General features: G+C 37.8%; 1 protein-coding gene across 1 annotated transcript; it reads left to right on the top strand.

Moving 5' to 3' along the window:
• Nucleotides 1–1,098: 1,098 nt before the first annotated feature.
• Nucleotides 1,099–14,935, top strand: ENAM (enamelin; the record flags this gene model as incomplete). Its single annotated transcript, XM_082838161.1, has 7 exons — nt 1,099–1,152; nt 2,969–3,037; nt 3,159–3,203; nt 5,628–5,915; nt 6,930–6,992; nt 8,441–8,491; nt 12,021–14,935. 7 exons carry the CDS (start codon nt 1,099–1,101, stop codon nt 14,865–14,867), a joined length of 3,417 nt encoding a protein of 1,138 aa, XP_082694287.1. The 3' UTR covers nt 14,868–14,935.
• Between the last annotated feature and the right edge of the window lie 4,137 nt (nt 14,936–19,072).

Raw genomic sequence — 19,072 nt, forward strand, 5'->3', positions numbered from 1 at the left:
ATATTAAACTAAATACATATTTTGGCCTGCCTTTTGATCATGGTCAATGCTTTATGACAATAGCATATGGTTAATATTCATTCACCTTTGTTCCCTAAATATCTTTGCATAAACAATGTTTCTATATTTAAAAAACCCCAAATTCATCAAGGAAAGCATCTTCTAAATCTTACTGCTGTAAGCTCATTTTCCTCGACTGTTATTATACATAATAAGAGGCTTGATTTGACAGCTCCTATAATAACATATTATAAATTTTACATTGGCTGTGTTTTAAACTCTTGTGATGGCAAAACCATTTTTCTCAAAGCTGATTGGTTGTGCAGGTCTACAACAGTGCTTAAATGTGACCCAAGCTTTCTGAAAAGGAGGAGTCTTTTTATTTTAAGCCTTTTTGGTACAGAACATGACATCTTCATGAAGAATTTTTGTTTTATCATTAAGAAATAAATGTGTCTAGCTTCTTGAGATCTCCCTGGCTTTAGCAACTTGTAGTCATTTCCACTGTAGACCATTAAGAATATATTTCAAAGACAGGCTAGCAAAGTTCAAGTAAAAGTTATTTTTTATATGTTGGAGTTTCTAAGTGGCATTAGGTGAGTATTAGAGATTTTCAACATAATTAATATAGTTCCAAATAATGAACTTAATTCATAGATGTTGGTTGATTTCCTGATTGCATTCTTTGATGTTTGTTGATAATCAATTTTTGTACAGTAATCTTCTGATAAAACTTTAAACTTCTTCATTTAGTTGGTGCATTTATTTTTCTTATAAGCTTTCTTCCAAACTAATTAGATCTCATTTAACACTGGACTTTTGTACACGTCCCCATTGAGCATTCAAGTTTTGTCAACATTGCACTAAAAGTATCTCAAAATACAGTGCCTGGGTCATTTTCTCTCTGATTTAGCTTTCACCTTACTCTTAAAGCAACAGAAGATTAAGCTTGAAGAGAGTTTGAAAACTCTCTAATAAAGGTAGAGCTGAAGTTTTGTTCTTAGTTTCTGCATTTATCTGTTTCATTTCTATATTTGAGTTTCTTCTCATGCAAAATCTATACTTTTCTTAAAGGCTTATGAAAATTTTGGTGAAAAAATGTTGCTGCTGCAGTGCAGGCATGAAGCTTCGTCTCCTAAGCTAGATAACCTGGTGAGTATTTTCATTTATTTCTCCTAATACAAACAGATCACATATCTAACTAAATATTGTCAGAAGTACACTTGAGAGGATAAAACACTATTTAAATATGTCAGAAGAAAAAAGAGCATCTGAGACCACAGATGGAATGTTAGAACTAAGAACTTACATAGTCATTGTATTCCATAACAATCATTATAATTTAAAAAAACAGCTAAGCATAGACTTTTATCCAATCATGAATTTTTAGAGATGGAAGGAATCTTAAAGTCATCCAACATAATATATTAATTTTATAAAAGAGAAAAAGAGTGACATTTTATATTTGCAAAACAAAAGACCACATCTTCCTATATGAGTGTTTAGCATTATCAAGAATCTCAGTGACTGCTACTATAGAAATTAGATGGATGATTAAGCAAGATAGAAATTAAACATACAAAGCTTCCCCCAAAATCTCAGGCCATAATCTTAGAAAATAGATTTAGGAAAGCATTCACCAGTATTCTCTTTAGTAACTTCCTTGTGCTGTTGTAGCCTATACTAAGCACACTAGTTTCAGTTATTTTTAATTCTCTACAATGCTATGATTCTGAAAATCTTTAATTGGTAGGAAAGACATTTACATATTACTGCTTCCTTTGTTTAATTACACTCTCCCAATTTCTCTGATATGTAAAAGGTAACTGTTTAAACATACAGTTTAAGAAAATGATGAAGTGTCCTCTAGTTATATTGCTTCTGTGGAAAGCAAGTAGAAGGGTGAGCATTGGCTCAAATCACTACTAGGTGCATTTCATGCCCAGAAAATGAAAGAAACAAAAGGAATGAGCAAATACTGGTATCTATATCCTGGTTACTATGCTAGGAATTGTCTTGCATCTGATAAACCGTGAAAATATATCATTCTGATTAAAACCTTTATTTTTGTCTATTGTATATGCAAGTGGAAGAGTTTTCTTAAGGGGTTACCCAAGTAAATGCTTTAGAAGAAACCTTATTCAAAGATGTAAATACAAGTATTAATTATATAAGCCTTGCATAATTAACTAGAGTGGGATAAATAAAATCCATGAAAACAATCTCTGAACTTCATATTTGTCTATAGTTTCTATCTTTTCCTCTATGTTTAATCAAAGTGTCTAACAAAGAGATAAATTTATAGTTTTTCTTATTTTTTCCCATTTCTTTTACCAGACCTTGAGCAGAAGTGATTTGTAAAAAGATTAAATAATAACAATAATAATAATAGAAACAACAATAGCGGAAAGAAGAAAAGCATAGATTCTAAAACATTCCAGTGTATATAACAAGCCTTTTTATAATGGAATGTAGTCTATAGCACCTTAGAAAGTAGCTCAAAGTACTGATTTTGGATTGTCCCGTCACTGGGACTGAGATTATCCTGAACAGTGAATATAGACACTACTATGACTTTCTAAACCAGCCTAGCAACTAGAAATTCAAAATCACCAATATTCACATTTTTCAAGATAAACTCCTAATTTCTAATTTTCACATTCCAGTGCTATGAGCCATCTTTTCAAGCATCAATGTTTTCTCTGTCTCTCTGTTTCTGTCTCTCTCTCTCTCCCTCTTACTTTTATCTTTCCTTTTTAACTGACCCTTTTGGCAGCTTAGAACAGTACCAGGTAATAACCATCTAATAGTTTCTTAATGTAAAATAAACATGGCAGCAGAGGTCCCTTTCACTGTGTATATCAGTGTTCTCCTTGACAGGCAGGTGGGCTAGTGCCTGGATAAGCACCAAGTGCCCCCAGCAGAATTATTTCACAGTTCAAAACTAAAATCCAGTTTTGTATCCCAGGTACCAAGTGGAAAAATGAAGAGTCTCCTGGTCTTTCTAGGTCTGCTTTGTTATTCCATAGCTATGCCAGTGAGTATTAAAAAAATTTAGGACTTTTCTTTATGTTCTATTGTTGCATAGTTTGGGGGAAATTCCTGGGCTTATTTCAATTGATGTTCTGAATTTGTCACAAATATTCTCTCACTTCCAGATGCAAATGCCCCGAATGCCTGGATTTAGCAGTAAAAGTGAGGAGGTATGTATGTTTAGTCTCAGGAGAGACATTTTCCAGAGCCCTGTCCTGAGAGTTCATTTAAAAAGAATATTAGGGAGTTCCCTGGTTGCCTAGTGGTTAGGATTCTGGGCTTTCAATGCCAGGCCCAGATTCAGTCCCTAGTCAGGGAACTGAGATTCCTCAAGCTGCAGGTGCCACCAAAAAATAAAAAATAAAAAGGAGAATAATGGAAAACTTTCTGATATATAAAATTTCTTATGAAAGAGGTAGAGAGACTCTACCTCTTAAACTCTCAAATCATAGTGCCATAGAAGGTTTTTAAATTTCATTACTTATTTTAAATTCATGTATAACTAGTCAAAGACATTATGACTATTATATCTAAAAATCAGAAACTTGCTTCTTGTGATTTTATTGAATAAAAAATTTTCACTTTGTGCCACATAAATGGATTCCTTTTGTCACAGATGAGCTATGGTCACTTCAACTTTATGAACTCCCCACCTGTAAGTTCTGCTTTATATTATTTCTAATGATTTCTTGTTTATATACAGATAGTTATAAGGTCTGTCTTAGCTAATAAAGACACCAATCATTATTCACATGTTTTAATTAACCATTATAAGAGCTTCAAGGAAAAAAAATTATTTCACCTATCCCCTTACACCAAATTTTCTTCTTATTCATTAATATTGTACTTTCATGTAGAAAAAAGCATTTATTAATTACACTGCTTCTTTATATCTGAGAGAAATTTGTTCTGGGAAAAGACTATACAAGATATATTTACAAATAATGAGAAAAAAAATAGCGTAAGTAAATACTGGGAGGACGATAAAGTTTTATTTGGATTATCTTGAAAGATAACACTAAAATTATGAAATAAGTTTTTGTCTAATTTTTAAAATTTAGCTTATACTTCCCACTATGTGCTAATTCTTAGAACTAACTAATAATGAACGTATTATCAGTTGAATCTTCTGGCATAATTTTTCTGAAAAAATTGTATGATAGTACAGTAATACTATATGTTACTTTTGACTTTGGTAACATGATCATGAGACCCATTGAGGGGAAAAATCAAGGACTGCATCAATTTTCCCTTAATCTTTTTCATTAAAGTCATTCTCTTTTAAAGCCTCTCACCTAAAATCATCACCATTGTCAATTTTCTCATCTTTATCTTTTGATAGGCCCAAGTTTTCAAACTCTCATTCTCAGTTTTAGCAACTTTGCCAGTGATTTGAAATTTTTACCAACTTAATTGTCATGAAATCCTACATCTTAATGCAAGATTTGCAATTTCACCTTCCATCAATCCACATGGCATTTGCACGGTATTGTGTGTGTATCATCCATAGACAGTGAGAGACTGATTAATGAAGCCTGGAGACAGAGACTGGTGTTAAGTCAGAGAGGGAATGTTTGAATGGGAACTACTGTTGTAAGAGGTCAATTCATACATAGCATTTTCAGATTATAACTGCTTTTGCTTCCCTGCCAACCTTGTAATTGTGGAGATTTTCATAATGAAAACGGAATTAATGAGGATTCACCTGTAATCGAGAACACAGGTCCCATATAAGGATATTTACACACATAAAATTTTTACTCTTTCTCTTTCTTTTTTTTTTTTAACACTCTCACTTCGTCTTCTTTTTGCTCTTTCTCCTCTTCATCCAGCCTATAACAAGTCACAGGAATTGTGAACTTGATATCAACTCCTCTGTAACTTGACTTGTATACTTCTTACCTGAGTCAGGGCTTCAGAGTTAGAAAATTATAAGCTGAATTCTTTAACTGAAATTTCTCACCTAATTCTGCCTTTTGCTTTGTTTCATTGGTTTTCTGAAAGACTGAAATTCATTTCTGTAAGAAAACATGTAAAGAAATGCTAGCTAGGCAGGTGAGAGGGAGGTCCAAGGGGGAGGGGATATATGTATACATATTGCTGATTCACTTCGTTGTACAGTGGAAACTAACACAACATTGTAAAGCAACTATACTACAATTTAAAAAAATAACAAAAATAAAAAGTATAAGAGAGCATTAAAAAAAAAAAATGCTAGGGCTTCCCTGGTGGCGCAGTGGTTGAGAGTCTGCCTGCCGATGCAGGGGACACGGGTTCCTACCCCAGTCCGGGAAGATCCCACATGCCGCGGAGTGGCTGGGCCCGTGAGCCATGGCCGCTGAGCCTGCGCGTCCGGAGCCTGTGCTCCGCAACGGGAGAGGCCACGACAGTGAGAGGCCCGCGTATCGCAAAAAAATAAAAAATAAAAATAATAAATAAATAAATAAAATAAAATGCTAGCTAAAGAGCTTGAAGCTTCCATTGTTGACTTAAGCTTCATAGGCTTTTTAAGATCCTGGACTGAGTTTTAGAGACTGACAGAGAGGGTGGGGAGAGCTGGAGTACCAGCACTCATGTGAATTTACTGTTATTTACTACCCTTGCAGATGGTACACCTGGGTCCCTTGTATGGAAATGGTATGCAGCTCCCTCAGCTCTTCCTGCCGTACCAGATGCCCATGTGGCCTCAGCCACCACCCAACAAGAAGCTCCCACAGAAACCTTCATCTCCCTCAGCACCCAAACACCAAAGCAAGACTGATCAAGCCCCAGAGACCCAGAAACCCAACCAGCCTCAACTAAAACAGCCCCTACCGGAGCATCCTTTAAAGCAGCCATCACCCACCCCAACTCAGCCCCAAGAGGAAACCCAGACACCTCAGGTGAGGCTTGCCCAGCAAAATTCCAAACCAGAGTCATAAATGGCCTCAGAGGGCTTCAGAGGGCCATGCCACCCCCACAAACACACTTCCTCCAATGCTCCTCAACACAGATACTGCTATATACAAAACAGAATCATTAGTTTGGACACTTTCTTCCAAGGTGATGCTGTCACCACCTATCCAAAACTGCCTGGCAAGTCTATTCTAGCCTTCATTTAATGGAAAATTACCCAAATACTGTTGAGAAGTTCCTTTTGAAATACAGAGGCAACAGGGTATAAACATGAGCACCAACAGAAAAGTCAGGGAGCAGAGATTCAAATTCTACCCCGGTTCTTATTAGTTGTATGGTCTTGAGCAAGTCACTTTGCCTTTCTAGGCTCCAGGTTCATCATGAGTAAATGGAATGTTCTCTAAGTCCCTTCCAGATCTATGCTGCGACTGTCTAAAACATTGCTCTGAAAGTTAACACTGCTTCCAGGACTTCAGGATAGCATAAATGTAGTCCTGACTTAAAACAAGAAGACGGGCAGATGATTTCTCAAGATCTCATCCATCATGGAGCTTCTAAAATGTTGTCTTGAGTCGATTAGCCTTCATTATCAGACCTATTATAGCTGTAGAGAATACAAATTTGAACGAAAAGACACTCCTGGCTTTGAATCCTGGCTTCAATCATTTACCAGCTCTGAGATTTGGGGCAAGTGACTCAATTTCTCTGAACCTCAGAATCTTAAGTGAAATGAAAATAATAATAGCACATATCTTCTACAGTTATGTGAGGATTAAATGAACTTACTAGTATAAAATTCTCAGCACATTACCTAGAACGTAAGTGCTCAATAATACTAATTGTTATTATTATTATTATCATCTCTGCCCTTAAAAAATTCAGTTTAATGCAAAGGAAGATGTAGACTTCCAAGTTCTAAATAATTGTCTTTAATAAGTTTGTTTCATTTTTCATTTACTCTTCTCATTTCCACATCACTCTGATTCTTTTCTTCTTTCTAGGCATTCCCACCATTTGGCAATGGGCTATTTCCCTATCAACAGCTACCGTGGCATGTTCCACATGTGAGTTCTTTTCCTTTAAACTAGAACTGAAAAATAATATTAGCATGCTGTATCTCAAACTAATTTGAGTTCATACATTTTAAATGGAATGCCATATGCCAATCAGTAGAGAATATGAAACAAAATCATCACATCAGTAATCATGTAGGAAAAAAAGAATTTTTTAATTGGATTTTTTACTCAAATTGTTGAAATGAACATAGCCTAAATCATCCAACACTACTACTAACTTAGATAATGAATTAATTTCAAAAGGTTGTGCTCCTTCACTACTATTCCTCACCCAAGAGATGAGAAAACACAAAGATTATCCTCATTTAATGTAATGGGGAAACTGGGACAAAATGGAGTTTGAAAACCATGATTAGGCTAAGATCCTTCCATAATGTCTTATTATTTCTAGACAAAGATATTTCATTGTAAAGAATTTTGCAAAATAATAATTATAGGAATCCTTTAAAGGTTAAAATCATTAAAATAAAACATAATGTTGAAATTGCATGGCAAGCATTTAAGATATGAATTGCAAAATAAACTAATTGAACTATAGAAATATTAATGGTCAGTTGCAGTTAAACTAACAAAAACAACATCAATAAATATTTGATGACTCTTCATTTAGCTATGGCATTGGTTTTTCTTGTCTACAACTCTATAGTCAAGAAGGCTTTTTATAACCAAGGAACAATTCATTTCAAGCAGTAAAAATTTCTTATTTCTTTTTCCTTGTAAGAGTGACGTCCTTTTTACTGGCAATACTGAACAAAGAAAATGAAGGCAGTACCAGGTGAAGATTTAAAAAGGAGATGAACATGATTCTCTTGCTGAAATATCTATTAATCTCATCTATGTAGAACTTCTGTGGGAGCTGAATTGCTTTTTGAAACCCTCCCACTATGCTTTTCTCAACACTCCTATGAGCAGAAACCCAACCTCCTAGTTTGATTAGGAAAATAAACCTTGGTTTTGACTATAAAAATATTTTAGTAATAATCCAGGAAGGATTGTCAGTTTGTCACCTTAAATGTAAACATTCAAAAAATAACATCATTATTTAATCTCAATTATTAGATATTCTAATATAGATGTTTGGATCCTAACAGCACTCAAATCTCTGTGCGTGTGTGTGTGTGTGTGTGTGTGTGTGTGCATGCACACGTGTGTGTATTGGTGATGGGGCAGGACGACTGCCAGGATATGCAGCCACATGTGGTATTTTCCGTAAGATAACCTGGGATCCAGATGAAGGCTTTGTATTTACCAGAATTCACTGATGGTTATGTCATAATTATTAATCGCTAGATTTTAAGAGCTAATGACTCAGAAGCTAAAAGCCACCAACAGTGCTAACGCTGACTTGAACTATTTTTAAAAATCTTGAGTTTTACAATCAAATGGCAGCATAGAAAGTGGTTTTCTCTGTGTTCATTGTGTCTTTCACCTTTCAGAGGGTACCACCAGGTTATGGACGTCCACCAGTCAGCAATGAAGAAGGTGGAGTAAGTACAAGCAAAGCTACAATCCTCATTAGGAATTACAATATGAAAGTCTCTGCTTTTTTTATCCCTATCTAATAAAAAAGTTAAAATCCAACACATGAACCTGTAGCTCCAGCACCTGTGATTTTTAAAAAGTGAAACAAACCAAGCAAGTAATCTAAAATAAATGTGATATATCATTTCTCCCCTACATGTATAGAAATCAACCTCTCTCTCTCTCTCTCTCTCTCTCTCTCTCTCTCTCTCTCAGAAGGCTAACTTACTAACCTTTGCTCAAGGCTGATGCTGGACTCTAAACAGTGATGGAACAACTAGTCAACAGGAACGAAGTAAATCTATCTCAGAATGTTATCCCCAGAAGGAAATTAAGTAACTATCTAATGACCTCATTGTACAAATAAATTGAAGCCAAGAGAAGCTAAATTACTATTCAGTTTTACCTACTGAGTTAGAGGATAAACTGGACCCAGAATCCAAGTGTTCTGATATCCTATCCAATGGGTTTTTTAGTACACCACACTAGGAGAGGGGCCAAATGCAGTGATACACTATTTAAACATTCTAGCAATGTGTCATCAAAAAAAGCCATTGTAGTGATTGTGGCACAGTACCCCACCCCTGGAGTGTACTTCCTCTTTTTCCCTAAATATGTGATATGTCCTCAGTGAAATGTGGAAACCTGATAGTTCTAGGGGGAGGGGCTGAGGGGCGGGTTGTTAAAATAATGACATTGAAAATTCCTATTCAGTAATGGCATAAGGTGCTTTCAGATATATCATTGTGAAATAATCCCAAATGATTATTCAGATAAGTGCATGCAACCTGGAAATGGGCACTTCAATTTTTTTCATTTTTATTGTGGTATAGCTGGTTTACAATGTTGTGTTAGTTTCAGGTGTAGAGCAAAGTGAATCTGTTATATATATGCACATATCCACTCTTTTTTAGGTTCTTTTCCCATGTAGGCCATTACAGAGTATTGAGTAGAGTTCCCTGTGCTATACAGTATGTCTTTATTAGTAATCTGTTTTATATATAGTAGTGTGTATATGTCAATCCCAGTCTTCCAATTTATCCCTCCTCCTCCTTACCCCCTGGTAACCATAAGTTTATTTTCTATATCTGTGACTCTATTTCTGTTTTGTAGATAAGTTCATTTGTACCCTTTTTTTTACATTCCACATATAAGCGGTATCACATGATATTTGTCGTTCTCTGACTTCACTCAGTGTGACAATCTCTAGGTCCATCCATGTTGCATTATTTCATTCTTTTGGACATTTAGGTTGCTTCCATGTCCTGGTTATTGTAAATATGGGGACTTCAAATTTTTACAAACATTTCATGAGAGAGTGAAAGAGGATGACACAGGCAATTTGCATAGGTATTAACATCTGCATTCCACCTCTCAGGGACACTGCCTGATTTGCTGCATGCTGTCCGAGACATATCCTCACCCATCCGTCTCTTCATCTCTATCCACAAGTAGGAATAAAAATACTTTTTCTTCAGATTGTATTTTTTTTTAAAGAAAGACTAAATGACCTAAATGCCACATGTGTGTCTAACAAACATACTGACACTGCTCATGATGACTGCATCATTCATTAAACAAACATTTATTAAGCACTTCCCACTGTGCTAAGTACTGGGGAAAACAAAGATGAGAAGAATGTTTTCACTCAAAAACTTCACATGGGAAAGTCAAGTGGGAGAATCCCAGAAAAATAAGCAACTGAAATTCAGTGGCATAATTGTTAAAGCAGAAGCCTATACTGCTGTGGACACCTGAGAGTAGAGCCTAATTCTGCCTAGGAAAACCAGGACAGAGAAGGGAGCATTCAAGCTGAGTCCTGAAGATGAATCAAGTTCTCCAGGAGGGATAAATGTATAGGCAAAGAGAAAGTTCAATCTGAAGAAGCCATGTGCAAAGGCACTGAAACATAGAGTACTCAGAGAACTAAAAGTAGCTGTTTTTAAATTATTATTTATTGTAGTAAGAACACAACATGAGATCTACCCTCCCAACAAATTCTGAAGTATACAATATTGTTGCCTATAGGTACAATGTTCTACAGCAGATCTTATTCATCTTGCTTAACTGAACCGTTAAGCCCGTTGATTAGCAACTCCCCATTTCCCCCTCCCCCTAGCCCCTGGCAATCACCATTCTACTCTTTGATTCTATGAATTTGACTCTTTTAGATACCTCATAAAATGGAATCATGCAGCATTCATCTTTCTGTGACTGGCTTATTTCACTTACCAAAACGTCCTCAAGGTTCATCTATGTTGGTGCATATTGCAGAGTTTTTTCCTTCTTTTTTAAGGTCATTGTGAATAGTGCTGCAAGTAGTGTGATTTACAACCGCATAAACTACAAGGGGGAGGAAATAAGGCTGGATATAATTGTTATGGGCCAGATGATTATTTAAAATAATAATTATTATCTTTTTTAATATTATATATTATTATTATCAGGCACTTAGTAAGTACTAGGCACTGAGCTTTATATATGTTACCTCACTTGATCTTCATGATAACCTATGAGGTAGATATTATTTTATTATCTCCATTTTACAAATGAATAAACTGAGGTTAGCCCAGAGTCATATTATTAGTACTGGTGGAATAGGGATTTTAACCCATATTTGTCTAGAGCCCCACTCTTTGGCACCATGCTTTGTATGTTATGCTCTGAGTTTACAGTTTGTCCTGTAAGGTACGGGCAACTTTAATATTTAAGGAGGAAAGTGACAGAACTTTCCCACATACCCACCCCCAACCTCCACTACTCTGATGGCAATGGACAGGCAGTATTACAGGAAAGTAAAATTATATCCAGAGTAACCAGCAAGAAAACTGTTGCAATAGTTCAGGTGTATTTGGGATAAAGGAGGCGAAGACAAAGATGAAAGTTTAGATTTTATAAGATTTGGTCATTAATTATCTGGGGGAAATAAAGGAGAGAGTGGAAACTTGGGAAACTGGGTATATAGTGGTGAATTCTGCTTAGATATAGAATATTAGAGAATGAGGTTTTGGGGAAAATGAGTCCAGTCTGGGTACATTCAATTGGAGATACTCATAAACTCTTTAGCGTAGCAGTCTTGCTGTCTCAACCTCAGGAGAGAATCATGTGCCAGAGTTACGGCTTTAGGAGTCACTGGCATGTATCTGTATTCAAAGAACTGGACTGCAATAGATTGATCAAAGCAGGTGTGCAAAATGAGAACAGAAGAATAAGGTGGATAGAGGATGGAATCCTAAAAAAAAACAAAAAGAACTTAGATTTAGAATCCAGGCCTAGGAAGAGAAAACTGAAAAGTAATGGTCAGAGAGTAAGAGTACCAGAAGGAAGAAAGGTCATGGAAACCAAGGAGGAATCAAATTTCAAGAAAGAAAGCGTAGCCAACGGTGATTTAAAAATTATGTGGCCAATAAGATTTTTACTATCACTTAAAAATTCCAAGCAGCACCATGGTGGGAAACAAAGAATAATTGTCAATTTCCATCTTCTTCCCTACAGAATCCTTACTTTGGATATTTTGGATATCATGGATTTGGGGGCCATCCTCCTTATTATTCAGAAGAGATGTTTGAACAAGATTTTGAAAAACCAAAAGAAAAAGATCCTCCTAAAACAGAGAGTCCAGCCGCTGATCCTTCGGCTAATTCAACAGTTCCTGAAACTAATTCTACCCAGTCAAATGCACCCAATCCCAGAGGGAGTCAGGGTGGAAATGACACCAGCCCAACAGGAAACAGTGTCCAGGGGTCTAACACTGTGAGCAATCCTACAGCTCAAAACAGCCCTGCAGTAAATGTTTCAGGCCAGGGAGTTCCAAGAAGTCAAACCCCACGGGGACCAAGTCAGACAAATATTCATGAAAATTATCCAAATCCTAACATCCGTAGTTTTCCTGCAGGAAGACAATGGCGACCTACTGGCACCGCTACGGGGCACAAACGTAATGGGCCTTTTTACCGAAATCAACAAATTCAAAGGGGTCCCCGGTGGAACTCCTTTGTTTTGGAAGGCAAACAAGCAGTTCGTCCAGGATATCCAATATACCGCAGAGCTTATGCTTCCACTGCAAGAGGCAACTCTCCCAATTATGCAGGAAATCCAGCAAATTTCAGAAGAAAGCCTGAAGGGCCAAATAAACACCCTGTGGGAACCAATGTTGCCCCTCTGGGTCCCAAACATGGTACTGTTGGCCACAATGAAAACATCCAAAATCCAAGAGAGAAGCCAGTAAGTCAAAAAGAAGGAATAGTCATTCCTACAAGGGATCCAAGTGGCCCCTGGAGAAACTCTCAAGACTATGGAGTTAATAAATCAAACTATAAACTGCCTCACCCTGAGGATAACATGCTAGTCCCAAATTTTAATTCTATTGGTCAACGTGAAAACTCTTATTACCTGAGAGGAGATTCCAGAAGAGCTCCAAATTCTAATGGACAAACCCAAAGCCAGAATTTGCTCAAAGGGATTATTTTAGAGCCAAGAAGAATTCCATATGAGTCAGAAATTAATCAGCCAGAATTAAAGCACAGTATATATCAGCCTGTGTACCCTGAGGGATTTCCTTCCCCTGCAAGGGAACATTTTAATGCTGGAAGAAATACTTGGAACCAACAAGAAATCTCTCCACCTTTTCAGGAAGATCCTGGAAGGCATGAAGAACACTTACCTCATCCTTCCCATGGCTCTGGAGGACGTGTTTATTACCCTGACTATAACCCCTATGATCCCAGGGAAAACTCACTATACCTTAGAAGTAATACATGGGCTGAAAGAGATGATTCTCCCAATACAATGAGGCAACCTGAAAATCCACACTATCCCATGAATACTCCAGACCCAAAAAAGACAATCCCTTATAATGAAGAAGACCCAATAGAGCCAACTGGAGATGAATCTTTTCCAGGACAAAGTAGATGGAGTGTGGCGGAGTCAAGCTTTAAAGGAGACCCAACAGTTAGGCACTATGAAGGCGAGCAATATACCTCAAAGCAACCAAAGGAATACCTTCCCTATTCCTTAGATATTAATCCATCAAAACCCAGGAAGGATTTCCCTTATGGTGAATTTTACCCCTGGAGCCCAGATGAGAATTTCCCATCATATAATACAGCTCCCACTGAACCGCGGCCAGTGGAGAGCAGGGGCTATTATGCTAATAATGCCGTTGGACAAGAAGAAAGCACTATGTTTCCTTCTTGGAATTCCTGGGACCACAGGATTCAAGCCCAAGAGCAGAAAGAAAGAAAGCCACATTTTAACAGAAATTTCTGGGATCAGCCAACAAATTTACACAAAGCCCCTGCTAGTTCACCATACCAGAAGGAGAACAAGCCTTATTCCAGTGACTCCCCAGCTGGGCTTCAGAAAAATCCAATATGGCATGAAGGTGAGAATTTGAATTATGGCATGCAGACCACTAGGTTAAATTCACCGGAAAGAGAACACTTGGTTTTCCCAGACTTAATTCCTCCAAGTTACCCAGCAGTTCAAAAAGGAGCACATTTATTTCACCTAAGCCAGAGAGGCCCTTGCTGTGCTGGTGGCTCCACAGGGCCCAAGGACAATCCACTTGCTCTACAAGACTACACTCCATCTTTTGGTCTTTCACCAGGGGAGAACCAAGACACCAGCCCTGTGTATATAGAAGACAGTCAAACTACGCATGTAAGACATACTATCTCCCCGACAAGCATCCTAGCTGGCCAAAGAAACAGCTCAGAGAAAAGACTGCCTGGAGAAAGTCAAAACCCAAGTCCTTTCAGAGATGACATGTCCACTCTGAAGAGGAACACACCACGTTCTATAAATCAGTTGGGCCAAAGGGGAATTATGCCCTTTCCCGAAACCAGTTCCCTTCAATCAAAGAATACACCTTGCCTCAAAAGTGACCTTGGAGGAGAAGGAAACATTTTGGAACAGATATTTGAAGGCAACCAGCTCAATGAAAGAACTGTTGATCTTACTCCTGAGCAGCTTGTTATTGGTACACCTGATGAAGGTCCCAAGCCAGAAGGAATTCCAAGTGAAGTGCAAGGAAATGAGGGTGAAAGGCAGCAGAGACCATCTAGCATCCTACAGTTACCATGTTTTGGCTCCAAATTAACAAAGTATCACACCTCCAGCACTGGAACTCCATCTAGCATTGGAAGGCAAGGCTCATTTGATGGGGATCCAATTACGCCTACTGAAATTCCTAACTCACTGGCTGAGTTAGCTACCAGGGCACAGTTTCAGAATATAAATGTAGACCCACTTAATGCAGATGAACACACTCTATTTGATTCTCTTCAAGTAGGGACCAATCCACAGGACCAGGTGCAAGACTGCTTACTACTTCAGGCCTAGGAATTATTTCAATCAAGCATTCTTTGGGGAAGGAAAATACCTGCTATTCTACAGTGGTTTCCAGACATTCTTCCCCCAAGATTTGATAAGTATCTCACCCTCTTGGTTATCCTTAAGTTTTTCCCCATTCCAGCAATAGGAGGTTGGGGCTCTGGGAGTTGCTAGATCTAGTATTGTCACCAATTAGCACACACTTAAAAAAAAAAACAAACAGGAAGGCTATGACCACCAGTGCCTTGAAACTTGGAAGCCACTTGTCTGGATTAGTTTCCCTTTGCTTGCCGAATCTTCCTTTTTCTCTCAAGGTTCCATACTTGCAAAATTGTCTGGTTTTGCAAGACAGAAAAGCAGATGAATTTTCCATTTTATGTATGGAGATCTATACATCAATATAACCCTAATGCACTCACTGTACTTTTTTTTTTCTCATGTTGGTCTTTGTCAGGTTTTTTTTTTTTTTCCTGGTTAATATTCTCTTTTGGAATTTTTTCTTCTACTACCTCTTTCTTTACCTTTATCATTTCCTTTTTTCTCTTCCTTCCTTTTCTTTCTTTCAACCATTCTATGTTTAGCTTTCTATTTTTTCCTTCCCCATCTTTCTCTATCACTTCTTATATAATAAGCTATCTTTAACCATCACTAGTCTTTACATCTACTTTCTCCATATGTCTTCCTCTCTTTTCACCTTTCTGTTGTCTCCCAATGTATCACTTGTCAATCAGTCTCTTTCTCTGACTCCTTTCTTCCCTTCCATTTATCTTTTTTCCCTGCTATACCATTTGCATATCTTAAGACTGCCCATTTCACTCCCTCTTTGTATTTCCTCTAAATTCTATCCCAATTTTTCTCTTGGCCCAGCCTAACCATCATTGTAGAATGTATTTTGGAAATAGTAGACACTATTACCTACTTTTATTTTTAATTTTCTTATGGCCTTTACCAGGTAGACACAACTCAGCCAGAGGAACACATTCAAGAAGAAGAACGGGGGAAGAGAGAATATTTACCCAGAACTAGTAGCCTGGAGACAAGACTTAGGAAGGTAGAGAGGGAAGAACTCCCCCTCTTCGACTGAGCATCAGATAAAAAGAGTAGGACTTGCCATACCCCATCACCAACTCATAACCTGCAAGATCTAGAGAATATATTGGGGGTAACACTATCCCAATCCAATAAGAGAAACACTCAGTGGTTAATTTCTTTAGTAGCCCAGTGTAAATGATCCTACAGGTGTATGCTACTACTAACATATAGACTTATTCTTCATGCCCTGGTAGAATTATTCACAGACACACTTCCTTTGTATCTTGATTAAATAGTGTAAATTATTTTGTAAAGTAGATATTTCTATACTGCCTTGCTTAGAATACATCTAGGTATTTTGTTTTGTTTTTAATAATGGCACTTCGGCCTACTCTCTGTATATTCCTTCCTAGAGAGGAAGAATTCTCTGAATTATCTAGAAAGTTACCTTTTAGCTCTTAGGAATTTATTAGGAGAAAATTTCCTGGGACAGATTTCACAAGAAGACAATAAGAAAATATGTTGAAAACTTCCTGAGGATTCTTGTCCTTTGAGTCTTCTCAAGTTCCTGGCGCAGTGTCTTGCACATAGTAGATAGCTTATAAATATTTATTGACTGGTTTTAAAACAGCTTTTGAAGCTCCCACGAAAATAGCACAGTGTGCTTGTCCTGTTGGTAAACCATCTGGGATGCTGAACAAGCCACCACACTCTGTAGCTTTACATATTCAACAACATTTGCATTGTGGAATCTCAGGGTAAGAAGGGATCTTAGAGGTAGATTACCTAGGCCAGTCAACTAAGTGCTTAAATCCACCACCGCCACCACCAGATTTTAATCACACACTGAAAAATTATCAACTTATTCTATATAAAACTGTCTCTTAAGAATTATCCTCATCAAAATAAAACTACATTGTTATGTTTCATTACTATTTTCCAAATGATTTTTAAAATCTAGATATGAATACTTTCACTGTAAAATACTCATTCACTTCAGTATTTCATCAAAATGCATGGATCATATATTTCTTTTGGCAGATATGTCAATGGATCTTCATCTACAAGGCACCACAGCTTTAATTTATCATCTCAGACCTCTGTAATGTAAAATGCAAAAGCACAGGGGGACAAAAATATCTACTGAATTTGAGAATATAGAATGAAGAAAAGGGGGGAGGAGACATCCCTGTAGAAAACGACTCTTCCTCTTACCACCATAGGTATTCTTCCATAAACCTGGATACCAGGGCTAAGTTCCTTACAATAAAAAACTTATTCTGTGTGCCCTTGCTAAGTTATTCATTAAGCTTTTAAGGTCAGCTCTAAGATGAAGGTGCATACAGTGGGGATGGCAGGCTCTGAAAGTGATCCCCTCTTGCCTCTAGTGCCCCCATCCCACCACCGTGGCCCTATTTCTATGATGAGTTCCTATGTTTAGTGGTCATCACCTGCTGATTCTAAAATAGCTGGATATATCCTAGTGATGACTTCAGTTGATAAATTAAATAAGAAGAAAATAATATCTGAGGATGACAAACAAAGGAAATAATCCAGCAAAGCTAACACACACTTGCCTTATAAGCTTTTCTGTCTCACAGCCTATAATAGATTTCTCTAAGAGGTGGCTGGGCATTGATCCAGTTAGCTGGAGGAAGTCCTTTATTTTTTCACTTTGAGCAAGAAGCAAAATAGGATGATGAAATATAGGGTCAAACCACCTCTGAAAACTCAGCCTAGTAGCCCTTATCACAGAGATTCTTCCCTGGCTTTTTGGATCCCCTGAACATTATTTATTTTAGTCACTCTTATCAGAGTCTTAAATTTATACATCTGTAAAGAAAATTCACAAGACGTGCCATGTGAGTTACTTTTATCATTTGTTTTGACATGACTCTGCCCTCACTTAACCTAGTCTCCTTTGGTCGTGACCTGAAGGACCCTAAAGAAGATTCATCTTGTCTTCAGGAAACCAAGCTTTATTTCTAAAAGCCAAAAAGGGAACCAGATATGTAGGACTTGAAGTCAACAGCTCTGTCCTTCCTTCACAAAACCTCAAAGGTTTCACTGTGACTCAGACCAAGTACACAACTAAAACTCAGAAGAAAACTGCACTTGATAGGAAAGAGGTAATCACCGTTTAATAACGGGTTATAGCTATTGGTTTTGTCCACCTGTTCTTCCATGCCTCTGCACCTCATCCCTAGCCCAGTAACATCAGCCACTGGATCTTTTTCTCTGCCTTTGAATTCATAGCCAATAAACAGGATTCAGCTGGTAACAAACAGAATAGCATGCTGAAAGAGCAGAATTCTTCAAATAAAGGAGCAAAGAGGAAACTAAGCTGTAATTCAACACAGATGTAACTGTGAAGTAGATGAAGCTGCCCTCAATGCCCCATCACCTTCCCAGTTAAGGTCCTCTGCTATCACAGTGCCCCATTTCATCTCCCTGAGGACACAGCACCCGCACCCTCCATTTCTGTGCTTCGTCAAAATGGGACAGTAGGGGCTTCCCGAGTGGCGCAGTGGTTGAGAGTCCGCCTGCCGATGCAGGGGACACGGGTTTGTGCCCCGGTCCGGGAGGATCCCACATGCCGCGGAGCAGCTGGGCCCGTGAGCCATGGCCGCTGAGCCTGCGCGTCCGGAGCCTGTGCTCCGCAACGGGAGAGGCCACAACAGTGAGAGGCCCGTGTACCACAAAAAAAAAAAAAAAAGGGACAGTAATTTCCTCTGTACTTATCCAAATAACCATGCCTCATTCTTCTCTGCACTGTATACAGCTGGTATTTGCTATGGTTAACCTGGCAAAAATATTCCTTCTCAAGTGTTGGTTAATATGTGGTCCTCCCAAATCATCCACCGTGCCCTTAAAGAGTGAGTCTAATCACAGCACACTACATCAAAGTTTCTCGAGCATTAACGTGCACATGAATCTTATTAAAATGCAGGTTTTGGTTCTGTGATCTGGAGTGGGGCCTGTAATTCTGTATAATGAACATGCTCCCAGATGATGCTGAATCAGCCAGTTGGTAGATCAAAGTTGGAATGGTGAAGTGCTAGGCTATTTCCTGTAAGTAAGGGGTAACTGCACACTCACCAGAGAAGGAACACAAAGGTCTCAACCACTGAAAAAACTGAATATCACCAATTTGAGGGGATTTATATAAATGAAGCATGTAA

This window comes from Leucopleurus acutus (genome assembly GCF_964270905.1).
Source record: "Leucopleurus acutus genome assembly, chromosome: 4".
Taxonomy (NCBI): domain Eukaryota; kingdom Metazoa; phylum Chordata; class Mammalia; order Artiodactyla; family Delphinidae; genus Leucopleurus; species Leucopleurus acutus.